This window comes from Dermacentor albipictus, chromosome 9 (genome assembly GCF_038994185.2).
Source record: "Dermacentor albipictus isolate Rhodes 1998 colony chromosome 9, USDA_Dalb.pri_finalv2, whole genome shotgun sequence".
NCBI lineage: Eukaryota > Metazoa > Arthropoda > Arachnida > Ixodida > Ixodidae > Dermacentor > Dermacentor albipictus.
In genome coordinates, this window is record NC_091829.1 from 652202 (window position 1) to 679029 (window position 26828).

A 26828-nucleotide genomic window follows, 5' to 3' on the forward strand; every position below is an offset into this window, starting at 1 on the left:
CAGCGTCCAATACCTCGTTGTGGGTGTCCTTGCATACGGAAGCAGCCTACAACATACTTCTTATAGCCTCAAAATTTGGTGTCCCAACCCCTTTAAGGAATGCATACTGTGTCCCGTGGCAATAGCCCCTTCCCATGCTTATGCTTCACTGCAGTACTTTTGCGTATGTTTTACCAAGTAACGTTTCTGTACAGAGGCGAAGCTGACTTTCGGGAACTGGCATTATGCAATGCACCAGGCTTTCCAAGCTTCTAAGCCTATTGCGGGGACCGCAGAGGCAGAGTCCGTGCCATTGCTGACAGCAGCGAATTCTTTCAATAAAAAACATGGCACCCAATGGCAAGAAGCTTCATAGCGAACATAGAAGCAGCTAGGCCTGCAGGCATGGCTACGGCTGCCAGCGGATCTGCAAGCAAGTGCCAGTTTCAGGCGGTGAGGTAATCAAAATGGCAGCAGTGTTGGCTTTGATTAATACCGTTTCGGACCGGTCACAGTAAAACGTCCGGAAAATCGGACGGTGAAGAGTTCTTGTGTATGAAATTTCAGACGTTCTGATACGTCAACTCTATGGGGTACATGGTGGTGCCGCAAAGTTGTCCAAATTATCGGGAATCCAGAAAGTCGGTCGTTGACTGTACACTGGCAACACCTTCAGCCGACGACAGGACGTCAAACATGATTCATTACGATTCCTGTCTGTTACTCGAGCCAGCATTACCGCGACTTTCGAACCTTTAAATAAAATTACAGCTAATTTTCCTTAAGAGCAAATTCCCTGTTTTTCCAGAGTTTTTCCAGACTACTCAAGATCCCTGAGAATTCCCGGTTTACAGAATTTCCCGGTTTACACAAATCCCTCGCGGAAGTATTCAATCAGCAGTTCTTGTGCTTTGGCTCCTTTGACTCAGAAGTTAGCAACAACTTTAAGGACTATATTAACACCAGTTTGCTAAATACTATGTATCTTCGTCCTGTTACACCTACAGAAATAGCACACATTATTAGCAATTTAAAGAACAGCTCTTCTTGTGGTTATGACGGTATTAAAATAGCACCAATTAAAGCAGTCGCGGATTTATTATGCAGTGTTCTTTGTGACATAACAAATATTGTGTTTTCTACAGGCACATTTCCGGATAACATGAAAATTGCTAGGATCGTCGTCTTGCATAAAGGTGGCGCAACTGATTGCATCAGTAATTACCGGCCGATATCAATACTTCCAGTTTTTTCAAAAATTATTGAAAAAGCCTTAAATTCTAGAATAACTGGACACATGCAGAAGCATAACCTTATATCCCCGAATCAGTATGGCTTTCAAAGGGGTAAATCCACTGAATCTGCGTTACTTGAAATACGTGATAAAATTGTTACCAATATAGAAAACCAACAATACACGATAGGTTTATTTTTAGACTTCAATAAAGCATTTGATTCAATTAAACATGACATACTTTTTTCTAAATTACCCTTTTATGGAATTAGAGGCATTGCTTTAGACTTACTGCGTAGCTATCTATCGCACCGCTCCCAATTTGTGGAAATCAACAGCATAAAATCAGATTTAGCAGACATTAGGTACGGCGTCCCGCAGGGTTCTATTATAGGTCCTACGCTTTTCCTTCTTTATATCAATGATATCGTGGCAATACCAGGAACACCCGAGATTGTATTATATGCCGACGATACAAACGTTTTTTTCTCCTCTGATAACATCTCTACTCTAATTCCTCTTATTAACAACTGGTTAAATTCCCTTTCAGTGTGGCTATCGGCTAATCAGTTGAGCCTAAATGTTAAAAAAACAAAGTATATTGTTTTTACTCCTATTAACAAACCAGTTAAGTTCGCATCTTCTTTAATATTTCAATCGCAACCACTTGAAAGGGTTTCCCAGTACAAGTTCTTGGGTGTACTCTTCCATGAAAATCTACGGTGGACGCATCACGTAAGTTATATTAAACGTAGCATAGCACAATTAATTGGTATGCTCAATAAGCATCGCACGCTGTTACCTTTAAAACTTAAACGTCAGTTATACTTTTCTACTATCCATTCTAGACTCCACTATTGTCTACTCATCTGGGGCGTCACTTCTAAGGCTAACTTGGAAACTCTATTCCGAATGCAGAAGAAGTGTGTTCGTATTATTAATAACCTATCGATGTACGAACATACCTCTGAGTACTTTCACCAGGACAGTATTTTGAGTGTCGCTAGTCTGTATAAACAAAAGTTATCCGAAAAAGCTTTTTTAGAATTCATAGGCAATCGTGAGAACTTTTTTTCTATATATACTAATACCACAACTAACTACACCTTAAGAGCTAGGAACTTTACTAAGGTAAAAACTAGAACAAACTACGGCAATCAGCTTTTACAGTGGCAGATTCCTAATTTATTTAATGATGAGAATGCTTTATTTGATATCATGCAAGATTCCTCAACCATTTCAATATTCAGAAAGAAATCAAAACTGTATTTTTCCAACAAATGACACCTGTTTTTTGTAATTTATTTCCTGTTTTTTCGACTGATATGCAATTTCATGCGTTGCAAGACTTTTTGTTCCCATGTGGCCTTTTTGCCTTCCTGTATCTTTCTGTACGCACTTTATTTCTTCATTTTCATTATTTATACTTATTGTGTTGCAATGATTTCTTGTATGTATAATTGTAACATTCGTATACATAAGTATGTATATGTGTGTATTATGTGTGTATTATGTGTATATATGTATATATTTTTTTTTGCACTGTTGTCTGCTGTGCTCGTGGCGCCAGGGGCCTAGTCAGGCGTGTATAGTCTCGCCTTTTGCTCCGGCGCCATGACAATCTTGTATTGTCAAAATTGTAATAAACTTCAAACTTCAAACTCGGATGGTAGACACCCTTGCAGCACTGTTGCGTCACTTCGATCCATCTCGCTCGACTGACGTTCACACTGACATTTGTGGAATCGGAATAAGAGCGGAGCCTGTAGAATGTCCCAGTGGCACAGAACATGTACCACTGTGACATATAAGTCAGCTGTTGTCTAAGCAAACCTGAGTGCAATTATACAGTTACGGAACAGAAATGCCTGGCAGCTGTTTTCGCCATACAAAAGTATTGCTGTTGTCTTTATGGTAGACCATACAAGATAATCAGTGACCATCATTCTTTATGCTGGCTGGTCGGTTTGCGTGATCCCTCTAGTCGCCTCGCCTGTTGAGTGCTGCGCCTTCAGGAATACGACTTTATGGTGTGTCAAGTATGTTCTTTATTTTGGGAAATCCTCGGCGCACGCACACACATGCAGTCTGCATTCTGTTCGCCACAATGCATGCTGCCGAGCCAATAGATAAGTTTATAGAAGAATGCAAATTGTTGTAGATATTATAATAAGTCGGTTCGTTTTTATTGAAGAGACATGTACCCATGTTTACTAAAATGTTCTCTATCAATCGACCTCTCGTGGTGTCGCATAGTGAGTCTCCCCACACCGTGCGGTGAGCATTAAAATCTCCCACAAGAATGTAAGGCTCGGGAAGCTGGATAGTGAGGTTATAAGTCTGTTTTTTCGAGATGATGGTTTGGGGGTATATAAATGGAACATACAGTGATTAATTTACTAAAAAGAATGGGCCGAACTGACACTGCCTCAAGGGGCTTCTGAAGGGCGACGTGTCGGCAAGCTACGGACTAGTCGGCTACTATTGCTACACCACCAGAGGCGTTAGCCTCGTCGCGGTACTTTTGGAAGATGAAGTTTTTGCGAGGACAATTAGTGTTTGTAGGTTTTAGATGTGTCTCTTAAACACACAGCAACTTTGGACTGTGTTTGTGTAGTAGTTCTGTAATGTCGTTGAGGTTATGAAGAAGTCCTCTAGCATTTCATTGTACTAATTGTGTCTCCATGATGATAAATGTGTTTTGTGCAGCGTACTTTAGGAGACGGAAATTAGCTCATGGGCCCTTTCCAGGCACCGTGACGCGAGTTTTGTCTTTTTTGGAGCGGTCGAAAGAGGCTCGCTGCTCCTTAGGCACTGGTGACGCTGTATGGCTATTGATTCACGCCAAACAGAGTGCTCGGAAGAGCGCTCTGTTTGGCATGAAGGCCTCGGCACGCTGGACAGGACCTTTGAGGCCACCTGCCTGGAGGTGGATGGCCCCTTCTGCTGGGGTGGCGGAGCGGCATTAGGTGCAACCATGGGGGGGTGGGGACAGATGGCGTCACCGCCAGCGCACTGCATGTGGGCCGGACAGCTGCTGGGAGCCATTGTGGCACCACCCCCTGACGCACCACTTCGGCAAAGCTGTTTGCTGGCAGGTATGACAGCTGCTTACGAGCCTCCTTAAATGTCATATTTTCCTTTACTTTGATTGTGACGATTCCATTTTCTTTTTTCCAAGACGGGCAGGACCGCGAGTATGCGGCATGCTCGTCATCATAGTTGACACACTGTGGGGTGTTCTGGCAGGTTTCAGAGGAGTGTTCATTTTCACTACACTTGGCACAAGTCAGCCGGCTTCGACAGTCCTGTGAACTATGGCCGAACCTTTGGCACTTGAAGCATCTCAGAGGATTTAGCACATATGGCCTAACACAAATCTTGAGGTACCCGGCCTCAGTGGTCTCAGGAAAAACACTAGAACTGAAAGTAAGTATTAGATGTTTGGTCTGGATTTCTTTTCCTTCCCGCCTCATCTTAATTCGTTTGAAACTGATGACGTTCTGATCCCTCCAGCCCTCCAGGAGTTCAGCTTCTGATAGCTCCAGCAAATCAGCATCGGAGACAACGACACAGGTGGTATTCATGGTCGGTTATGGTGTGGGGTAACTGCCACTGGAACATCCCGAAAGGACACTAGATTAGGTAGTTTTTCATGCTGTTTCTGGTGGCGGAGATACAGTAGCAGATCACCGCTTGCCATTTTCGATGACTTGCAACCTGGTCCAAAGACTTCAGTCAGAGATTTCGAGACAAGAAAGGGTGAGATCCTTCTCACCATCTTTCCAGATTGATCAGAGTGGCCGACGTGAAAGCAGGGAAAGTTGTGTTCAGTTGCCTGAAAATTGAAAGACTTCGGTGCACCTTCGTTTAGGAGGATGATCAGGAAGTGGGCGAAACGAAGTTTCCACGAATAAACATAAAAAATTCCGCAACAGTGCTGACCGCACCGCCACAGAGCCCAACGAAGGGAAGCGGCAGAGCTTGCATACAAGTCTGCACGACGGCGGTCGTACAATGTCACTACAACCAAATATGGTGTACCCAAGGTTGGATAGCCACACAGGGTTAACCCTTGCCGCCAAGGAGGAAGGAAGTAAATAGAAGAGAGAAGGAGACAGGAAAGGCCATAAAGTGGGAGAGAGAGACGAAGATTTGAGAAGAGAGAGACAGAAAAAGGCAACTGCCAGTTTCCTCCAGGTGGGTCAGTCTGGAGGTGCCGTCTATGTGAAGCAGAGGCCAAAGGGGGTGTGTTGCCTCTGCCGGGGGGCCTTAAAGGTCCAAACACCCAGCATTGACTCAACCCCCAGGATCCCTCTTTCCCCAGACACAGCTAAGCTGCGCACAGCTACACGCTGGAGGGCCCAACCCTCGTGTGCTCGGGTACGTGGTGTCGCCACACACCAAACGCCTGCTGATGCAGACGCCCCTGTGGGGTGGAAACACAACGTGTTAACCGATATGTACGCAATGGGCTGGTATGGTTCATGTGGATACAAAATGCATTATGTTCAATGATCACTGAGTTGCAGATTTGGCTTTACTACATTTAAAACAAAACTACTGCTTAAGCGGGCACGGTTTAACAAGGTTTTAATTCTGTACTTATTGGAGGGTGAAATTTCACTCTTGCTTTGAATTTAGCCACCAATCAGATAACCTCCGTTTAGTTATTTCTACCCGCTTAAAATCTATTTTTTCCTCCACTGTCCTTAGACCCAAATGCATTGAAAAAGTCCACCTCGCTGCTTTGAGCTGCAGGGTGAAGCCCTTTACAGAAAAGTATCCAGTGTTCAGCTGTTTCCTCTTCCTCTCCACAAGCACCACATAACAAGCTGTGGCTTCAATGTGTGCCCAGAATTGGACGCTGCATGATCTGCTTTGTTTTGAAGATGTGGCCTAGTTGAAATGTGAGGGAGAGCATAGCGCATACACTTTAGGCAAGCTTTCCAGTTCATGCTTCCTGCTCCTTGACCTCGTTATTATTGTGACAGCAAATAACTATCAAGTGAGCACTGCTCATGTGTCTTTAGGCCTGTTACACAGCGCTTCAGCCAGTAAGTGGACGTTTACTACAATTTACACTGTCCATAAGACTATGAGCTTTACTTCATGTAATAGTTGAATACTTTGCTATCTCGATCAATGCTTTGCCTTTGGGGCAGAACTGCGCCTTATTTTGGTGACTTTGGACCGGATGTTTTCCCAAATAGTGTTTTTTCCCAACATGCATGAATGAGATTTTACTTATGCGGGTAAATCGAGGATAATTCATACCTACTCACGGTGTTTATTCTGTAAATAAATATAAATAATTCCCATTATTTATTGCATCAACTTGCCAAATAGTAGTGCTTTGCGTCTATGGGGTGTTTGTGAGAACTTGCGAATTCATTGTAAAATGGAAACTACTGCAATTATTCATTGTATCAAAGCAACAATGAATAATTGCAGTAGTTTCATTACAGCGCTGTTAGGTGTCTCAGTCATGTCAGTTAAGCTTGGCTGCCAACAACAACACGGTCAATGAGAGGACCACAGCATTCAGATCTGGTATGCAGATTGATACTTGTTGTGCGCAAACAAACAGGGACGAAGAATAGGGGCAACACAAGGACGAGCACTTTCTAACAACTGGTTTATTTTTGAAGAACTACTTACTTAAATACCCACAGAACTGCGCTATCTAGTTAACAGAGCACCCTACAGCGCATATGATACCCGCTGATCTGCGGGTATCTTTTGACTTGATGGCGCAGATCAGCGGGTATCATATGCGCTGTAGGGTGCTCTGTTAACTAGATCGCGCAGTTCTGTGGGTATTTAAGTAAGTAGTTCTTCAAAAATAAACCAGTTGTTAGAAAGCGCTCGTCCTTGTGTTGCCCCTATTCTTTGTCCCTGTTTGTTTGCGCACAACAAGTATCAATATGAATATGTTCCAACTAGGCCGACTCGCAGTTATGGTATGCAGAATTTGCGTATGAAAAGGCACACCTGTTGTTTGGGCAGGGCTGCCTGGCGAAGCACCTGGGCACTGAATCCACGCACCTTGGCTGTCACCGTGAGTATGCCGACCTTCCCGAGGGGCCGCAACACCTTGAAGTCTGTGCCAAGGCGAACGTAAACCTCACCATTCTGCGCAATGCTTATGCATGCTTTATATCGTGCTCATCTGGTGTGGTTGTAGATGGTTGCTCTTATGCAAACGGTTGTGCTCGTGCAAACAACCTGGCCTCCCACAAATTTCAGCAGCACTGTGACTGCGGCCAATTTAAACAAGTGGATATCAACACCTGTTTATGGGTCATTGTAAGTGCAAAAGAATGAGGTATCGTGATGAAGTTAGAAAATTTGCAGGCACAACTACGAAATCAGCTAGCACAAGGTAGGAGTAACTGGAGATCACTTCACTGAGAGAGGCCGTTATCCTGCAGTGGACATAAAAATAGGCTGATGACGATGTTGAGCAATACCACTGCCATTTTAATGCGTCATAGTTGTCCAACAAGTTGCTTTTAAAGCAGTGAAATGGCTACATATTATTTCAGCTAACTTCAAGCATATGTGTGCGCAGCAATCCGTTGACATGCTTAGGCTTTACTAGATGATTACTTTCAAAGACACTTTCACTTCTGTGACATTTTATGTGTCTAGTACTGAACACATCAACAGACAATAGCATTCCCGCCTCAGTGCCAAGAATGCCATCGCTCGTAGTCGCCAAGGCATCTGATGCTAGTCATGCGAAACAATTACGTTGTTCACGCTCTCGGATGAGGCTGTTGTAAATGTCCAACATGCAGTATTGGTAGAGCACACTAGAATGGGGAGGGGGTCCACAGGAGGCAGTGGCAGATTGAGCAAGTGAACCAAGAAAGTTGAAAATTTGCGGCGGTGGGTGTTGTCATCAATGATGACACATACTATGGTGCTGCACATGCTTGTTTTGCACTAAAAGAAATGTGCTCCATCAGAATGCTTGAATAGCTCTAAGCACCAACACTCAGAAGGCAAAAATCAGTTCAATGCATGACACCATTCTATTCGCACTGGTAGCAATTTTTGAAAATTATTTCCTGTCATAAGAACATAAAACCACAGGAGTAAGGACTGCATCCCAGGTAAGACACGAATATGGCAAGCATTTTTATTCTCAAATGACAGCAAACATAGGGACTTTTCATAAACCATAGCATCTCCGAGCATTAAAACACACCAATAAAATTTGGTGTAGAGGCTTGTAGATTGCTGTAAATTAGCCCTTCAAATTTGATTCAACTCTAGGAGTCGAGCAATAAACTAAAAGGGCTGTAGCAATTTTAGAATGAGTACCCTCTCGTGGAGCTAAAGAAGAGTTTGAACAAACCCTTAGAAGTGCGGCGGTATCCAGCCGAGCCATCCACATGGCTGGTGACGTCTCTGTGGCTGTCTAGTAGGGCTAGCCTGTAGTCCGACAGCTCCCACAACACATCCAGTGAGCTGACATTGGCCAGTCGACGGCCACCGGCTTCTCGCACGACGAGTTCCAGCTCAATGGGACCCCCATTGCTCACAACCTGTCACAACATTGTGCACCAGGTTCTTCATACTGCAGGAATGAGCACACTCAAGTGCCTTGCAGCGGCACATACCTGGTTATTAGATGCAGATGAGCTGAGTCGAAGTTCCACTGTTGAAGGTGTCACACATGCAAACCTGCAGAGGCTTCTATTTAGACATGCCATGATGAATGGACAGAGAACTGGGACAAGCAAAGCAAACAATTCGCCAAGTCCTGAATGAATTGAAAGACCAGTAAGAGCACACAAAGAGTGCTTGTCATGGCATGCTACTAAAATTTCACAGCTAAACAATGTTTGCCGAGACAAGGAGACAAGCATGCAGATATTTAATACATAATGTCAAAAGTTGTTATGTGTGCCTTGTGATGGAATCAACAGAGCATTTGTCTTTTTTAGTGTGACAGCAGCTAAGCGCTTGCAATTTGGTTTGCCTTGTCTATCCATTTCGTTACACCGACGACAAGCTTGTCATTATCAATGACACACAGTGATGATTTCTGTTGTCGTTAAGCCACCTCGTCATTGCCCCCAGTGTTGGTACTGCTGCAGCATCAAGAAAAAGAAGAGTTTTCCACAACCACCTATAACTGGGATTTGAGCCAAGGGCAGCGAAGCCATTTGCATTTAGAAGTCAAGTGCCCTAACCACTGAGCTACTGCACAACAAGTGTTGGGCTATTAGTGGAAGGCATTATTCTACACACAGGCTCTGTAAGAAGTGGCAGCTGGCATCTATTTCGGAGGCCAAAACAAGCATTGGTGTAGCGGACAAGGATTACATTATGTGGTATTGCATAGGAATTGTTCTTGACATGACAGCGGTGTGGTTACGTGTAATTCTCTGTTGCCATGCTTGTGAAAACAATGTCGGTGGCACAGAGGAGGCATACATGACAATGACAGTGAAACATGGCACATACCCAACATAAAGGATATGCTGAGAATAAGGTGGTTGCTGAAAAACAATGTCAACAGCAACAATGCAGTGACAAAACCACACTGTATACACAGGATTCACAGCTGCCAAGTGCTCTACAGAGCAACACTGCAAATCTACAGAGAAAATTAAATCTGTCAAATCTCGTAGATGGCATCATATTATTTCACTTGTGACAACAGTTGCAGTAGAAGTTTCGGCCTCAAACCCAGGCAGGAATCTTAAAACGAGTCATTGAACTGAAAAAGCATGCAGCCTTTAAAAGGTCTCCGGAAATATTTTGGATAAAAGATGAGTAGGGTACAACCAGAATAAAACATTAGTGCCAGTTTAAGAGAAGCGTATCATATTAAAAAGCTACAAACAGTTACAAGTTACCCTCTTCCTTAGCCATGCTTTTTCCCCTCAACTTGTTTGCCGAGTGATTGGGGCTAAGCTCCACCTACACTGGTTCTGCCTCATGATGTAACGTTGTGCCATCAACTTCCAGTCATCTTGGAGCCAGCATGTGAAGTCTATCCAGTCTCTCCACTAGCCGCCTGGTCGTCGATCCCATACGAGAGCTATGCAAGTAGCATGCATCCTATTGCAGTGCCGAGTGTGTCTGGTATTCCGGTAACCACAGGCGAGCTGGGTGTTTTGACAGATGGATGGAGGCGTAAACTAAAGCCCCTCCATACTACTGCGGCTGTAATGAAGGGACTTAGCGCAAACATGAGGGGTCTCCACGGTGTAGCCAACCGGTGACGCAGAGCTTAACCAGCCAAACACTGAGCTAGTATTGCTGTAAACAAGTGTAAACATTTCAAACATTTAAATAAACAATGCGTTCAAGATTACACACCTGCTGAAAATTTACACCAGCAACAGAGTACGACACACTTGGTTAATGCTATGTTAGCTCTGCGTTTGTGTGGTAGAGCTCTGTGCCACCAGGTGGCTGCGCCGTGCAGGCTGCTAACATTTGCACCTCTGCTCAGCCAGTAAAACGTCCAGGCCCAGTTCACTTCCTCTTGCGCTTACTCAAATACCGGACATGCTAAAACTCTCTATTGTGGTAGCAATCCTCCAGTGTGAAGTGATGGCCGCAACCACGTAGATGCTGGCGCTGACCGGATACTGACAGCCCAATGTGCTGCAGCGACACTCATCAGTGGCACGTTGCCTTGCAGAGGGATGCAATGTGGTAACTTGACGTGTCGCCAATTGCTAGGTTTGCAGCCCACAATGCAACAAGGGCGATTCATGGTCCTTGAAAAAGAAACCTAAAGAGTAGCACTGACCGCGCAGCTCATGTCAACAAGAACATTGTAACACAAGCAGATGACACTTGTCTGCAGTGGAAGTACTTGAATTTAGTGATAAATTGTTTTTCTGTATTCTCTTCCTGTTACTCTTTCGTTTTTAGAAGCAAGTTAAACAACATTCTAACTATTATGGACAGCATTTGTTCACCACAAATAAAAATTATCGATGACGCGACCTGGGTAGCCAATCGGATAGCTTGACCAACTAACTACCGTATTTACTCGCATAATGAACGCACTCACGTAATGATCGCACCCCTGAATTTTGTCGTCAAAATTAGATTTTTAAAATTTCCCGTGTAATGATCGCATCCCGAACTTGTCGCAGCGATATGTCGTGTGCCAAGTCTAGCTAATATTGATCGCGCTTACCATCTGTAGAATACTACGCGAACGACTCTTCAAGACAAACCAAGCGGTCTGCACGCACCAAACATTCTCAAGTAGATGCCTCATTTCATTACTTTAATCACTTTCCGCACTTCCATGACTAAAAAAAGCTGCAACCAACCTTGCCTTTATTATGTGTAGGCTTTATAATGGTTGTGGTCAACAACAACAAAAAAGGCGCCTTTCGATTCTTCTCATCTGCATTCGTAGGCATGCAACAAATCGCGAGAGGCAACGACAGTAGCCACGTTTACACTGATACGTTAAAAGTGTATCCTATTACTACGCCGACGCTTGTAACACGGCTAAGATATTGTTACGGGAAGGATGTTATGGAAAGGCTAAGATATTGTTACCCACCCTTAGCAGAAACTTGCCGTATTAGGATAGTAGTGAAGACAGATGCCGCAGTTTCCGTAGCATGCCAGCCCTGTGTTTCTATGTCGCTGGCAGCTAAGTGCGCCCATTTGTTTCTGTCCCCTCAAAGTGGACATGGCTACATTATTGCAGCAAACTTGCCGATATTAACAATATTATTCATTACTGATACGGAAGAAACTGTTTCAATGCACGTAATGTACTAATGAGAAGAAGAAAAAAATCACATTCGGCGCGTTCGGCTTGCTTCGCCGGCCACCATTCTTGTTTTGGTGTCCCGCAGCAAACGCGGGCTAAAAATTTTTTTTTTATTCTAGTGGAAAAATTAACCCGCGTTAATTTTTCTGACAAAAAAGTGTGATCATTATGCAAGTAAATACGGTATGTCAACCAGGAGGGGGTGGCTAAAAACATGGGAGAGCAGCGCCGCTGCAATCACTAGTGATGCACATTTTTAAAACCTCCTAAATTACACGTTTTACGTGAGAAACACAAGGACGGCAGGAGATGGAAATTCAAGATGATGAGCAAAATGACAGCAAGTTAAATGCAAGAGCCAACGTTTTGACAAGTGGACTTACCTTTTTCAAGGCGACATATGCTTTCCTCGGCACAGTATATATAGGCAGGCTTTTTCTAAAGGGGATAGGCGGTAAAGCAGGTGGGTGTGGCAATGACCAAAGGTGCGTTCTTGGTGAGGGTGAAGAATTGAGAATAAAGGAGTGCTGTGCACAAGGCCAACCAACCAGGTCATAACTTTGATGTACTTACAGTCTTACAGTCAATCTTAGTCAAATTTCCGTTCTGAATGAGAAAGAAAATACAGAGAATTTGGTACGCTAAACTTCAAGCTATAGGCAATAACACTTAGTTTAGTAGCTTAGTGGTTTTCTTTTCCTCCCTTTTTTCCTTTTATTTATATATTTATGCCATTTCAGTAAGTTCTTATAATTTTTTTTTTTCGTGAGCAGTGTTTTCTGCCACTCCTTTTATTATCTATTTCAGATACACGATAGCCCACGACCTCCAGTGAAGCAGATAAAAGAGGGGTGCTGTGCAGATGGCCGTGCCACCGACCTTGTGCACAGCACTCCTTTATTCACAATGCTACACCCTCACTGCTAACACCTTCGGTCGTTGCTGCACCCACCTGCCTTACCCCCCCCCCCCTCCCCTTTAGAAGAACCCTACCTACATATATTGTGCCAAAGAAAGCCTATGTCGCCTTCAAAAAGACAAGTCCACTTGTAGAAATGTTGGCTACCGATTTTACCTTGTTCTCGTTTTGCTCAACGCTTTATGTGGAGCGCTCATATGCATCACTTAATGATCACAAGGACCTACCATAATAACTCAGTAAGCTAGCACAAGATCATCAAAATCATTTTAGGGTCCCTTTAATAAAGCGACTGCCGCATCACCTGCAGACTAAATAATGATTGACAAAAAAACTGGATTTAAAAATTGTGTAAAGAGATCAAGTTTGAAGTTCATCTCGAATGACATGATGCAATCACATTGGGCAGGTAGGTACTCCTACTAAATGAAAACAATGAAATGTGGTCGTCTTAAACAAGACAAACGAAAATAAACCTGATGAACCAAGATTATAGAATCCATTATTTTAAATAGTGAAATGTAGAACTTCCTCAGAGCAAAAACAAAAAAAAAGCATAATTTTTTTACTCAGCAGCTGCACACAATACATTCCATAAAGCTATGCATTTAACTGAATAAATATATCTCAATTATACAGAGGGAGTAAGAGTGGTAAGAAATATCCATCTGTGTAATTCAAATTACGCAACATACATTACTATGTCATAGAAAATGTGAGTTGCCTACATCCCAAAGGACAAGTCACAACTTTATCCGATTCACACTGTTATTTTTTTACTATCATGTAAATATATTACTGTTTAAAGTATTATAATACATTTTTTTCAGATTATTACTTTAAATTAAAAAGTTTTTGTTTGAGAACAAGCCAACCTCCAGGAAGTGTGTTACAGCCTCTGTGTTCTTCTCCTGTACCCCGTAGTACGTTGAAGTGGTCTGCTCCAGAAGAGTCATAGAAGATAATGAGGGATAAGAAGAGGAGGAAGATACCAGGGTGGAGAAGATTAAAATGGGGAATGACACCCGTCTCTTTACACATGTGTCTAAGCGAATCACTTTAGGAATGTTACAGTTTGGCACAGCCGTCGAAGCAAACATGTGGGTGACTTCTTTGTTGACCCAAAGTCACGAACGGGCATATCCTTTAGCTGTTACTAAGTGCAAGGTGAGCCAGCAAAAGACCTTGCCTGGGATGTCATAATGGCCAACCTCGTCGAAGTGGCACTGGAAGGAGCTTCTATGAGTCGCGAAGAACTTCTGCAGACGAGATCCGTTAAAAGTGGACCTGCAGCTGCAGGAGCTTGTGGACTTGGTCCTAGAGCCTTCACACTGACACACCGTTAAGCATGAAACATCGGCAGAGGCGAGCCTTATTTTGAATGTCATCGAGCAACAGCAATGACAGATGATGCATCAGAGTCAACTTCTGTCAACTCTGCTCAGGTTGGATAACCTCGAACGGAATGTTGTGGAACCAGATATATTCAAGGAAAGCTTTATGAGTGCCAACTAGTACTAGCTTTGGTTTTACGAATATGCATGTGAGAAGAATGGGCGGCTCTCTGATGATGAGAAGATTCAGAATATGCGTTGCTACCTCGGTGCCACCACTAGAAAGTGGTATGACATGCAGTTTTTGGATAAGCTACCAGCTTGCTGGAGCAATTGGAAAAGAAATTTTTTCGCGGCTTTCCGTCAAAACCCTGTTGAAAGTTGGAATGCAGCCCTACGCTTCACATACCAATGTGGTTCTTTACTAGAGTACTTATTAAAAAATGCCGTTTGTTGTATGAAGCAGAACCTAAGCTCATATCACCGGCCATTACAGTTTCAATTACACAAGGGCCATCTGTAGATGTACGAAACCAAGTTCAGATAAAAGCACCAGTGACATTTGAAGACCTTTCGCAGTGCACGCAATTCTTGTTATCAACAACGGAATCGACGCAAGAACTACAGGCCTGCAGAACAAGAGATATTCCTAATTCAAGGGAGCTGAATGCAAAAGATGGGTTTACCGCCTATCAACAAAAGGGTTCCTCCACTCAGCCCAACACATAACCTAAAAGAAAGTTCGTATCCCCTTACCGATTGTGTCAAGGGGAGTAGTCAACATGCCGCACTGAAGGATCCGACTATACGTCAATTGTTGCCACAAAAACAAGTCAGTGTCGATGAAAAGCCTCAAATGTATGGTACCGTGTACGTAGTGTCCACCTGCTTGCTTCACGTCCCTGTCAAGGTCGATGGCACTGAAATGAAAGCACTTCTGGACAGTGGAGCCTCTGTGCCCATAATAAATAAGAGTATAGTGCACGTCAGCCGCCTGCATAGTGGCAGGGTCCTGCGTGTTAAGACATATGATGGGACTGTGAGCTTACATAATGAGTGGGCGAGTATTCTTGAATTCAAGGTCACAGCATTCAGTCAGACGTATTAGTGTTGCCAGATGTAAGTTGTGACTTTCTGTTGTGCCGTCCTGATAGAAAAATGTTAAAGATGAACATCTACTGGGATGACAAAGTCTTGATTGAAGAAAACTTAACAAGAAAGAACAAGCTAGAGGTACTTGAACACCTAAAACAAATTTGCTGTGAGGATGACATAAAAACACTATTCCCAGAGCTTTTCTGCAAAGGGAACTACCCACCAGCGATAAAATCTCATGCGGCTCCTTTCGACCTCGCAGACAAAGCAGTGGTTAGAAGAACTCCATATGATATTGTTACGGTTAAAGTTAAACAGGCTTTATTTAAGGACCGAGATTGATGGTGAAGTAAAGATGGCGTCCCGAGGCTGCACACGCTCACGTCTTCTTCTTCTTCTCCTCGCCCGGCTCATGCCGTAGCAATCCCCGGTTGCCAGACGAAGCCCGCTGGGCAAGTCCAAATCACTCGGAAAGCGTAGGGTAAAACCGCTTAAGACGGGCAACATGTACTAACTGGGTCCGGCTAGACCGACGACCAGCGGACGTCACGCGTGCCACCACGTACATCAAGTCACTCAAGCGATCTACAATGACGAATGGGCCCGTGTACTGGGGTAAAAACTTTTCGCATAAGCCACGTTTACGTTGCGGAGTCCACAACCACACAAAGTCTCCTTTGGTGTACGAGACAGACTGGTGTCGGCTGTCATAGCGCTCTTTCGATCGGTCTTGCGATGCCACAGTGCGAAGACGAGCGATACGCCTGGCTTCTTCGGCAAGACAAAGCGTCTTGGCAACAGAGTACTCGCTGTGAAAGTCAAACGGTAGTATAGTGACAATGCAGCTTAGCGGTGAACGTGCATAAAGGAGATAAAAAGGACTGTAATCGGTCGTCTCATGCTTTGCAGTATTATAAGCATAGGTGATCAAGGGGAGTACGTCATCCCAGTCCTTGTGATCGGAAGATACGTACATGGCCAGCATGTTAGTTAGAGTTCTGTTCGTACGTTCCACAAGCCCATTTGTCTGAGGGTGATAAGGCGTTGAATGACGGAAGAACTGCGAACTGCAGAGACGAAGCAGTTCTTCTACGGCGTCCGCAACGAACTGACGACCGCGATTGCTAATGATGACACGGGGGGGACCATGTCGAAGAATAATGAATCGAAGCAAAAACGTCGCAACGGACGCAGCTGTTGAAGATGGTACGGCCGCCGTTTCCGCGTAACGGGTCAGATGGTCGACACATACGATCACCCATCGGTTGTCGTTAGATGATCGGGGAAATTGGCCCAGAAGATCAATACCCACTTGTTCAAATGGCAGGCAAGGTGGCGGCAGAGGTTGGAGAAGACCTGGCGGAGCGGTCGTAGGTCGCTTGTAGCGTTGACATTGTTCGCAACTGGCGACGTAGTGCTTGACTGTGTCCCGCATTTTGGGCCAGTAAAAACGCTCCTGTGTCCGGTTCAAAGTTCTTACGAATCCTAGATGGCCAGAGGTTACATCGTTGTGCATGGCTCTCAGTATGTCCGTTCGCAGACTTTGCGGCACGGCCAGAAGGAAGCGTGCGCCTTTAACCGCATAATTGGTCTTGTAAAGCAGGCCGTCACGGACACAAAATCGACCGGTGGCTCCAGGATGCGATGCGGCTACAAATAGAGGTTCCAAACTAATATCATTTTCCTGCTCTGCTTTGAAAGTCATCGAGTCTGGGAATGTAGAAGAAATGGGAGCAAAACAGTCATCAAAATTGTCTTCGTCACACTCCGTCGTCGTCAGAGGAACGGGAGAGACAGTCTGCATCTGCGTGGCGACGCCCGGACTTGTAGGAAATAACGAAGTCGTACTCCTGCAGTCGAAGAGCCCAACGTGCCAGTCGTCCACACGGGTCACGGAGATTCACCAACCAGCACAACGCGTGGTGGTCAGTAATGATAGTGAACGGGTGTCCGTAGATATAGGGTCGAAATTTGTGGACAGCGAAAACAGCTGCCAAGCATTCTTGCTCGGTCACAGTGTAATTGCGTTCCGCCTTAGTCAAAGAGCGACTAGCATAAGCCACAACGTGTTCAGCTCCTTGATGACGTTGCACAAGTACGGCACCGATGCCGATGCCACTGGCATCAGCGTGCACTTCCGTAGGTGCGGATGCATCGAAGTGACGCAATATGGGCCCTGACGTTAGCAGAAATTTTAGCTGACGGAACGCGTCGTCGCAAGCCGATGTCCAATTGAAAGGGACGGCTTTTTCGAGAAGACATGTTAGGGGGTACACCACGTCGGCGAATCTTGGGACGAAACGACGAAAGTACGAGCACAGGCCCAAGAAACTCCTCAACTCCCGCACTGACTTCGGTGCTTCGAAGGAACTGACTGCCTCAATCTTCCGTGGATCTGGCCTCACACCGTTTTTGTCGACCAGATGCCCAAGTACTAACATCTCGGTTTCTCCGAAACGACATTTCTTGGAATTTAGCATCAAGCCGGCCTGTTTGACACAATCCAGAACAAGATTGAGACGGCTGTTATGTTCACTCAATGTGCTGCCAAAAATCACCACATCATCGAGGTAGCACAAACAAATTTCCCATTTAAGTCCTCGGAGGATAGTATCCATGAATCGTTCGAATGTTGCTGGCGCTTTACAAAGACCGAACGGCATAACGTTAAATTCAAAAAGACCGTCTGGTGTCACGAAGGCCGTTTTCTCCTTATCGTCTGGGTGCATGGGTATCTGCCAATACCCTGATCGCAAATCCAGTGATGAAAAGTAGGCAGCGGAATGTAGACAATCGGTGATATCATCAATTCTAGGAAGTGGATACACATCCTTTTTGGTGACCGCATTCAGTTTCCTGTAATCAACGCAAAACCTCCAGGATCCATCCTTCTTCTTTACTAAGATTACTGGTGCTGCCCACGGACCAGAAGACTCTTGAACAACATTATTCCGCAGCATGTCTTTCACCTGTTCAGCAATAACTGTACTCTCGGTTGAAGAAACGCGGTAAGGCTTTTGCCGAATGGGGTGCGCAGATCCGGTTTCAATTCTGTGGCGAGCACGAGAACGCGGGAGTGAAGCCTGCTTGTTGCCTTGTGTGAAATCGAACACAGAAAGATGTGCCCACAATACTTGTGCGAGAGCGCGGCGCTCATGTGAGGCCAGTGCCTTGTTGATCATTCGTAGGATCTGCTCTTCAGAAATGTTTCGTTGGGGATCGCTAGTATGAGACTGCTCCTCCTCGCTTAGAACTGTAATGAAGCTATAAGTAATCTCGTCAAATTCAGCAAGCTTCATATCATGCGGGAGAACGGCAGGGACACAAGAGCAATTGAAAGCCCACAAATTTGAGGTGCCATCCACTACCCTCACGACAGAGCGTGGTACAAGTACATCTTTCTTTGCGCAGCTCGACGTAAGTGGCTGGACTTGCGCGTCAAACGATGAAAGGTCGGCAGCAGCGAAATTGACAGGGATACGGGAGAGTGACCAAGGCGGTATCAGCAAATCGTTCGAAACAACACAATAGTTTTTCACTGGTAAGGATGTGTCGGCAAGGGTGGCAAGAAGCGTGCTATTCAAAGTAATTTCGCCTGTGCCACAGTTAACGGATGCACCACAATCCTGAAGAAAGTCAATCCCGAGAATCACATCATGAGTGCATCGTGGCAGTACGAGAAATTCTGTTTTAAGATCTTCTCCTCCGAATAAAACACTTGCAACACAAATACCAAGGGGAACCAGGCACTCTCCACTGACACCACGAAACGTCACACCATCATTCCACGGGAACATAACTTTCCGACCCAGCCTCTCCTTGAAAGTCACACTCATGACGGAAACGGTAGCACCAGTATACACTAATGCTGTTGCAGGTATACTATCAATTAACACATGCACTTTGTTCTTCACCATCATAATAGGCAGAGGAGTACAGTATTTCGCAGAGACGCAGACTGTCCGGCGACCTTACCTCCATCGGCCGCGCCGGCTAGTTTCCCGACGGCTGTGGTGACGCAGCACGTCGCCGTGGTGACGGTGAACGGTGTTGGCGACTGGTTGGGGGCGTCAGGCTGCGGTCTGAAGCTGGCGAGCCACTCCTTCTACTATATTGATGGAAGGTATTCCGGGATGGCGCGCCTGTGGCGTTTGCACTATCAGGGTCTGTCGGCCAACGGTCGTCATAACCGTCACGTTCAAAATTAGGCCAAGTTGGTGGTGGGCCATATCTTGTTGTCTGTCGGCGCCGGCGACAAAAACGAGCAATGTGTCCTGAGGCGCCACAGCTGTAACACACAGGCGATGCGCGACCGACGTTGTAAACCTCGGGGTCAACCCTGGGACGCTGAGAATAATAAACGCAATCTTCCGAATTCTGATTCGTGGTGGTAGCTCGACGAGTTCGTTGATCGTGCATCGCGTCGTTGGGAAAGGTACGTCGGTGCTGTCGCAGTTGATCGACTCGACACTCTGCAACGCCTGGCATGGCAGACAATGCGGACACAGCAGATGCATGTTCTTGAGGTTGGTTGGGAGCCCAGCCAAGCAGTTCGACATCCGCCCCTTTGGTGTGTCTTTCAAGTTCTTCGCGGACAATTTGCCTTATAGTTGCCGCAAGGTCACATTGAAAACTGTAGTTGTCATTGTCTTCAACGCTTGCCACCGTTGTGACAATTGTCAACCTGCCGAACTTAGGCGTGATACGGCGCAGCTTCAAGGCCTCAAATGTGCGGCAATGCTTGATGAGGTCGGCGACCGAGGCGAGACTCTCCTTTCCGATTAAATAATTGTACACATCCTCGGCTATGCCTTTGAGAAGGTGTCCAACCTTATCCTCTTCGGACATTCGAGGATTGACCGTTCTGCAAAGCTTCAGGATTGCCTCAATGTACGTAGTACAGGTCTCACCTGGGACTTGAGCACGCTGAAGCAATGTCAGCTCCGCCCGCTTCCTTTTCGTGGTGGAATCAACTAAGCACTCGGTAAGGTGAGTAACGAAGCTGTCCCACGTTGCGCAGATATCTTCATGGTTCTCGAACCACACGAGCGCAGTGTCTGTGAGGAACAGAACCACATTGTCGAGCTGAGCCGTGGCGTTCCAGCTGTTGTACTTGCTCACACGCTTGTAGTGGGTGAGCCATTCCTCCACGTCCTCGCCGAATTTTCCTGAGAAAGGGCGGGGCTCCATCTGATGCATCCAGGCACCGGTTGTTCGCACTGGAGCAGCCAGAGAAGGCTGTTGGTCACCGCTGTGGGACATCGGGATCTCAAGTGGTGTTGGGGGCAGTCGAGCGAGGCGTCGGCTCCGGCGTGGTACTTGCTGCAGCAGCTCCGTCGTCTTGGTCGAAGTACCCCGCACCTCCACCACAAAACTGTTACGGTTAAAGTTAAACAGGCTTTATTTAAGGACCGAGATTGATGGTGAAGTAAAGATGGAGTCTCGAGGCTGCACACGCTCACGTCTTCTTCTTCTTCTCCTCGCCCGGCTCATGCCGTAGCAATATGTCATGAGAAATGAAGATATGGTTGAAAGCAGACCTACAAGCGATGGTGGATGCTGGCATAATTCGACCGTCAGTGTCACCACTTGCATTTTTTTACTATCATGTAAATATATTACTGTTTAAAATATTATTAATTTTTTTCAGTTTCTTACTTTAAATTAATAAGTCTTTTTTTTTAAAACACGCCAACCCCCAGAAAGTGCATTATAGCCTCGGTGTTCTTGTCTGGGACTCCGTAGTATGTGAATCTGATTATTTAAGGAAGAAATAGGCAACGGAAGGTAAGACGATGGTCTTCACTGTAGAAGAATGCTGCTGTCAAGAAAATGAGTTCAGAGCCAAAGGAATAGCTAAAGTCTGCCATCTTCTTTTCTTTTTCTTTGCCGGTAAAAAAAATACACAAATATAAGACATGTGCAAGTCCAAATCAAAGTAACACTGGGAAAGTTAGGAATGGCTAAGTATGATGTCATCGCACCAAGAGTAAAAAGAAAGCTGCATTGCAAAGTGCGTCACATTTGTTGTGGTGTCACATATACACAATCTTATTACCTTTCAGCAATCAATGAATTCTGTCCATTAATAATTCAGTTTCAGCACATTTCTAGCACCATAAGCATCATTAAAAGCATACAGCAAAAAAAAAAAAGCAGGGTCTTCTAGGAGCATTTTTCAGAGGTGAACGGTGAATGTGTACTCTTCCTCCTTTTATCATTCGCCTCTTTCTCTTTGCCTCTTCTCTTTTAGTCATTAATGCTCTATACTAAGCATTTTTAGTCATTTGTTATCTATTGTGGTCATTACAAGCCATCGTTACACATGTTGGTCATACCATGTCATTAGTAGTCATTTCAGTCATTATTAGTCATTACTAAACATTTTTAGTCATTTCTAATCAATTGTAGCCATCACAATGTGTCATTAGACATTTTGGCCATTTCGTAGTCCTTACAAGTAATTTCAGTCATTATTAGTCATTACTAAGTATATTTAGTCATTTATAATCAAGTGTAGTCATTACAAGTTGTCGTAAGACATGTTGGTCATTTCATAGTCATTAGTAGTCATTACAAGTCACTTCAGTCATTATTAGTCATTATTGTTCACTGGTAAGCATTTTTAGTCATTTGTAATCAACTGTGGTCATTACAAGCCGTCGCTAGACATATTGGTCATTTCGGATTCATTAGCAGGCCCAGGTGTCTACCAAGTTGACATTTACAATTTTCCTGAGTTTTCCAGGTTTTCTCTGAGTGCCATTGCGAAATTCCCTGAGTGACACAGGACTTCGTTTTATGTCAAGCAGGTTGACACCATGTCGCCCGATGCTGCCACTCTCTAGTAAGCATGTTAAAAAATTTTTAAAAAGAACCGACTTAATACAGTTTGAATGGTAAGGACTAATGTTTATATTATTCAAAAAGAAAACGGAAGGGTGGGGTTAGTAAAAGTCACAGCGAATAAAATATCTTTAAAAGAATGCTAAAAACCATTGCAAATCGAGTCGTACATTCTCAAATGCGATAGAAAGGAGATACATACAGAAGCAAACATTTTCGAATACGAGCAATTTCTATCAACTCATAGCAAGCTGATTGGTATGAGGCATGACCTTTGTCATACGTGACATTCTCTCTCAACAGTTGGTAAGTAAACCTCAACTGTCCTGACAAACTCTCAGCCCATGCACAACACCTCAGTGTTGTGTTTTATTACTTTAAAGAGTTTATTTTGGTTTAGATAGAGGTGTTCCATTGCTTTTTGAGCTCAAGCTCCTTCAAAGAAGCCGCAGCTCACTTCCTTTCCCCTTCATTCTTCAATGCGTATGTCGTTTCTGTTCTCATCCTCCTGCTGCGCATTCACCCCAAGGACCATTTGAAGCTTCCTTTTAGTTGTACAGTCAACGTCTGATTTTTCGGACTCCCTAGGGGCCATGAAAACATCTGAAAAATGAGGCAGTTAGAAAAAATGAATGCATGTCTTTTACTGCCCTCAAAGGGCCCCTACACCAGGCCACATATCAAATTTCGGTTATATACTGGAAGTTATGTGCCCTCTAGGGAGTGTTCTGCTGCAAAAAATTTTCAAACTGGATCATTAATAACCGAGATAGAAATATTTCAGTGCCGTGAACCCATAATTTCAGGAGGTGAGGGCCACTGCCAAGAGAGACACTCTTTCCACCTGCCCCGTCTAGCCTCCACAAGCGAAATTGTTTCCCTGCATTCTCCCATACCGGAGCTCAAAGATCACGTGACGCATACGTCACGGGCCCGCCTTCATTTTTCTTTTTCCTTACTCTTTTTTTGCTGTGCGGTGCACTTCTACTGACTGCGTCGCACGCGAGCTGTTGCATTTGTCTTGTTTCGCGCAGCACGCGATTTTGCGTGCTGCACTCGAGAACACCTGACTAGCGGTATAAGCCAGTGCTACGCAAATACTGAGGAAGACAAGCGGATCTGCGTGGTTCGAGGCAGCAAGGTAATGAAAATGGCGGCGATGATGGTGGCTTTGATTAATGCAGCAGATGAATGCTGATTAATTAAAGCTAACGTCCCTGTACGACCGGTTCTATCATACAAGTACTTATGCATTACCTTGTGTGGTGACTTGTCCTGGAGCCCACATGTTACGAACATCATTTCATCCGCTAATAAAACAATTGGATTTTTAAGACATCTCTGCCAAGCCCCTAAACATGTGAAGTTATTAGCGTACAAATCCTTTGTCAGACCAAAATTAGAATATGCCTCATCCATTTGGAACCCACACCAAACTTACCTTATAAATGCACTTGAATCAGTCCAAAACAGAGCAGCCAGATTCATCCATTCATCATATTCTTACGACATCAGTGTGTCAGCTTTGAAAGCTGAATCCGACTTATTGCCCTTATCACTTCGTCGCCGTATTGCCAGCCTTTGCTTGTTTCATAAATTTTCCCACAGTTCACTACGCCGCGCACCCTACATCGTCCCTCCAGCCCGCATATCTCATCGCACTCGTCATCTACTTCAAGTTTCCCGACCTTGTGCCCGAACTACCATCTTTGCCGCATCATTTTTTTTCCCGTACTGCAGCAGACTGGAACAACCTACCCAACGACATCGCAGCCATCACATGCTTATCCAACTTTGCCAATAATGTTACCAGTCTTGTTTCATTGTGTTAACACTAGCTCACCAAAATATATGTACCAACCCCTTATGTAATACCCCTCGTGGGTCTTTAAGGTAATAAAATGAAAAAAAAAAATCATCAGAAGTGAGACAAGAGTTTTCAAAGTAACACTGAAACAATATGTGTAGTGCAAGCTTCTCTTTTCCCAGTTTTACGACAGAGGCCCACGTGACAACCAGGGGCGCAGACAGAAGGGGGGAGGGGTGGCTTATGGGGCTTCAACCCTCCCCCTCCCCCCCCCCCACCGAAATTTTTTCGTGCTGCCCATGCACCGCTAACCAAAACAACCCCCGGCGCCGGAAATCATTCTGGATTTTGTCTAGAACGTCTTTTTTACGCTCGAAAAGACATCTCATCGCGTACCTTCCAAACTAGGGCTGGATTTTGCTGCAATGCCCGTGCACCGGAAGTCGCATAATGCAAGGAGCCCCTTCTGAGCACAAAGTTTCAAGGGCGTTTTGATGAAAAGCGGGCTCGTCACGGCATCTTGTGGAGGCCGCAGAATCTATGGAGCACATGGATTTCAATTCCGAAACTTTATGGGTATAAAGTTCTGAAACTTCTGATAAGAAAGGTGCATTGACATTTTTAAAGTTGTGCTTTAGGTTTTCGATTGCTGAATGTTGTGGGTTTAATGTTGTTATAAACATTTGACGCCAAAGGGGCATTGACTTTTATAATGTCGTGCATTGGAACATACAACGAGACAAGCCAAATCAACCCACTATCAGAGAAGTTGACAAAACACGCAGTGAGGTGCGATTAGACGAAGCGTTGTGGTGGTTCATTTATGCTGTCATGTCACAAAAAAGAATATTAACATTTTTTTTCACCTGTGCCAAAGCACCCATGTCAAGACACTTATGCAAGCAAAGGTAACTACGTTGTTTGTTTTTATACTGTGACGTTTATTCGCGAGGGCACACTGAGCCTCTTCAGTTTTCTTGTTCTCGCTACTCGTGCGCCGCCAGAGCCAGCAAGAGCGCATGCGTTTTTCTTGTGTTGCCCCGATCACTATGCAGCGCACTTTGGTGCACGTTCATTTTTCTCTGGCCGAGTGGATTTTCACCTGGCAGAGTTTTGGATGCCTTCTGACTAGCAGATGAGAAAAAGAAACAATGGTCGCTCGCCGCCATCACCGTGGGGACTCGACGTATTTCAACACATTCCCTTGAGCGCAACCTCTCCGGAGAGTCTTGTCTCACCGGTGTACGATACCGAGCAGTATGCATATGTTTCAAGTTGCAAGCGTCTCAAGTTTTCTTCAATATATCTTCGGTAGCCACATTAGGTGCCCAAAGTAGGCATTCAATTGTGGCCAACATCTTTCCTTTGTATTTCTTCATTTCGGTGACCCTGCTCTTAAAAAAAAAAAGAAAAAAGAAAAAAGAAAGAAAGAAAAGAAAAGAAGACGTTGCGGCGCAGCGAAATGTCTAATGGTGAAAGTAATGGGCCACGGGCTGCTTCAGTTGCTGGATATTCTGATTATATTATTACGATAGCAATTATATGGACACTTCAGGCGCATTCCTGCTGTTTATGTTGTCCAGATTGTCCACATTGTGCAGTTAAAACAGTACTACAGCCCCTAATAGGCAATGTTTTCAGCAGCTTAGTCAGTTTTGTTTGTTTGTTGTTGCTTAGTGGCTTGCGACTATACCACACCACAGTGATTGTGACTATGTGTTCATCCTATGCCCTCTTGGGCCTTCTCACATCAAGCCTATGCTGTCTATTTTTCTTTTTTCTTGGGAGGAGGGGTAGTACTACATGGTGCGGCAGACCAGGAGACTGAAGACGAGAACAAGGTCGTTCTTGGCACTGCACGCTGACGCTTAGCTCAGTAAAGAGATAATATCTGGAGACTCACCGTGTGCTTTAACAGGGCATAGGCAACAATATTGTGCAATTGTGCAGTGAACGCATGTGCTTTGTGCACTGACCCCCATGTGCAAGGGTCTGTGGTGTCTCAGCACACCAAATGCCTGCTGATGCACATGCCCATGCGAGGCCAGCTCCTTGTCAACCTCCATTTTGGGTGCTGCAAGTGAGCTTAACCGTTGTAGTGAAGCCAATCCAGCAATACATCACTCACAATTTGCTTGGTCACTGGCAGACCCAGCAGGAAGCAGAAATGCATTCATTTTTTCGACATGTGTTAAACTGTTTTAAAGCGATGCTTTCTTTGCCTCTTTCTTCTACTTTCCCACTGCTGCTGCTGCTGTGGTCCTGCACACCGTGAACGCCAGCCACATCAGAACGTGTTTGAGATGTGGCCATGCCACAGAAATATAAAAGGCATGCACTATTGGTGTTTTGTTTCATGACATTTGTTTATGAGCTGTCATTCTCAAAATTCCTCTCAAAATTCCAAGGAGTAACTTTGTAAACAATGTAGGGCAAGGTATGAGCCACGTGGAGGGCCTGCGCTGTTGTGGTTCAGAGAGATTACTTGCCGAACGATGCCTGCAGCACCAATATCGGATTTTTTTTCGACATGGGGCCCTTGATGTTATCGTGTTAACACATGAAAGGAGTGTGGTATGAAGGAAAGATGACCCGAGAAGCTCGTGTCATTTACACTGCGTCGTTTGTGCACAATGCCCTCTGGACGCTGTAATTAGACGTGACCTCCCCACAAATGCAGTGCAGGAGCTGCCAAACTTGTTTCCGTGTTCACCCACAACAGCAATGACAGTAGAGAGAGGCGGTGAGGAGAATGTTAGAGAGGAAATCGAGAGAGAAAGGAGGCAGTTTTGTGAGCTACAACGCTACAACCCAGAATGGCGCCGAAGCGTGCACTTAGTGCC

At 44.9% G+C, this 26828-nt stretch overlaps 1 protein-coding gene across 3 annotated transcripts in view; it reads right to left on the reverse strand.

Annotated features, from left to right (window-relative positions):
• Positions 1-26828, reverse strand: part of LOC135909205 (nuclear pore membrane glycoprotein 210-like) — a 286256-nt gene that overhangs the window by 12797 nt on the left and 246631 nt on the right. For all 3 annotated transcript variants that reach the window (XR_010566632.2, XM_065441064.2, XM_065441065.2), the window contains exons 17-19: positions 8845-8908; positions 8580-8769; positions 7208-7317 (exon numbers count right to left, since the gene is read on the reverse strand). Coding sequence is in view for 2 of the 3 variants with exons in the window: in XM_065441064.2 (XP_065297136.1) it covers positions 7208-7317; positions 8580-8769; positions 8845-8908 (364 nt within the window). In the remaining variant the exon portion in view is untranslated. The remainder of the gene's footprint in view (positions 1-7207; positions 7318-8579; positions 8770-8844; positions 8909-26828) is intronic.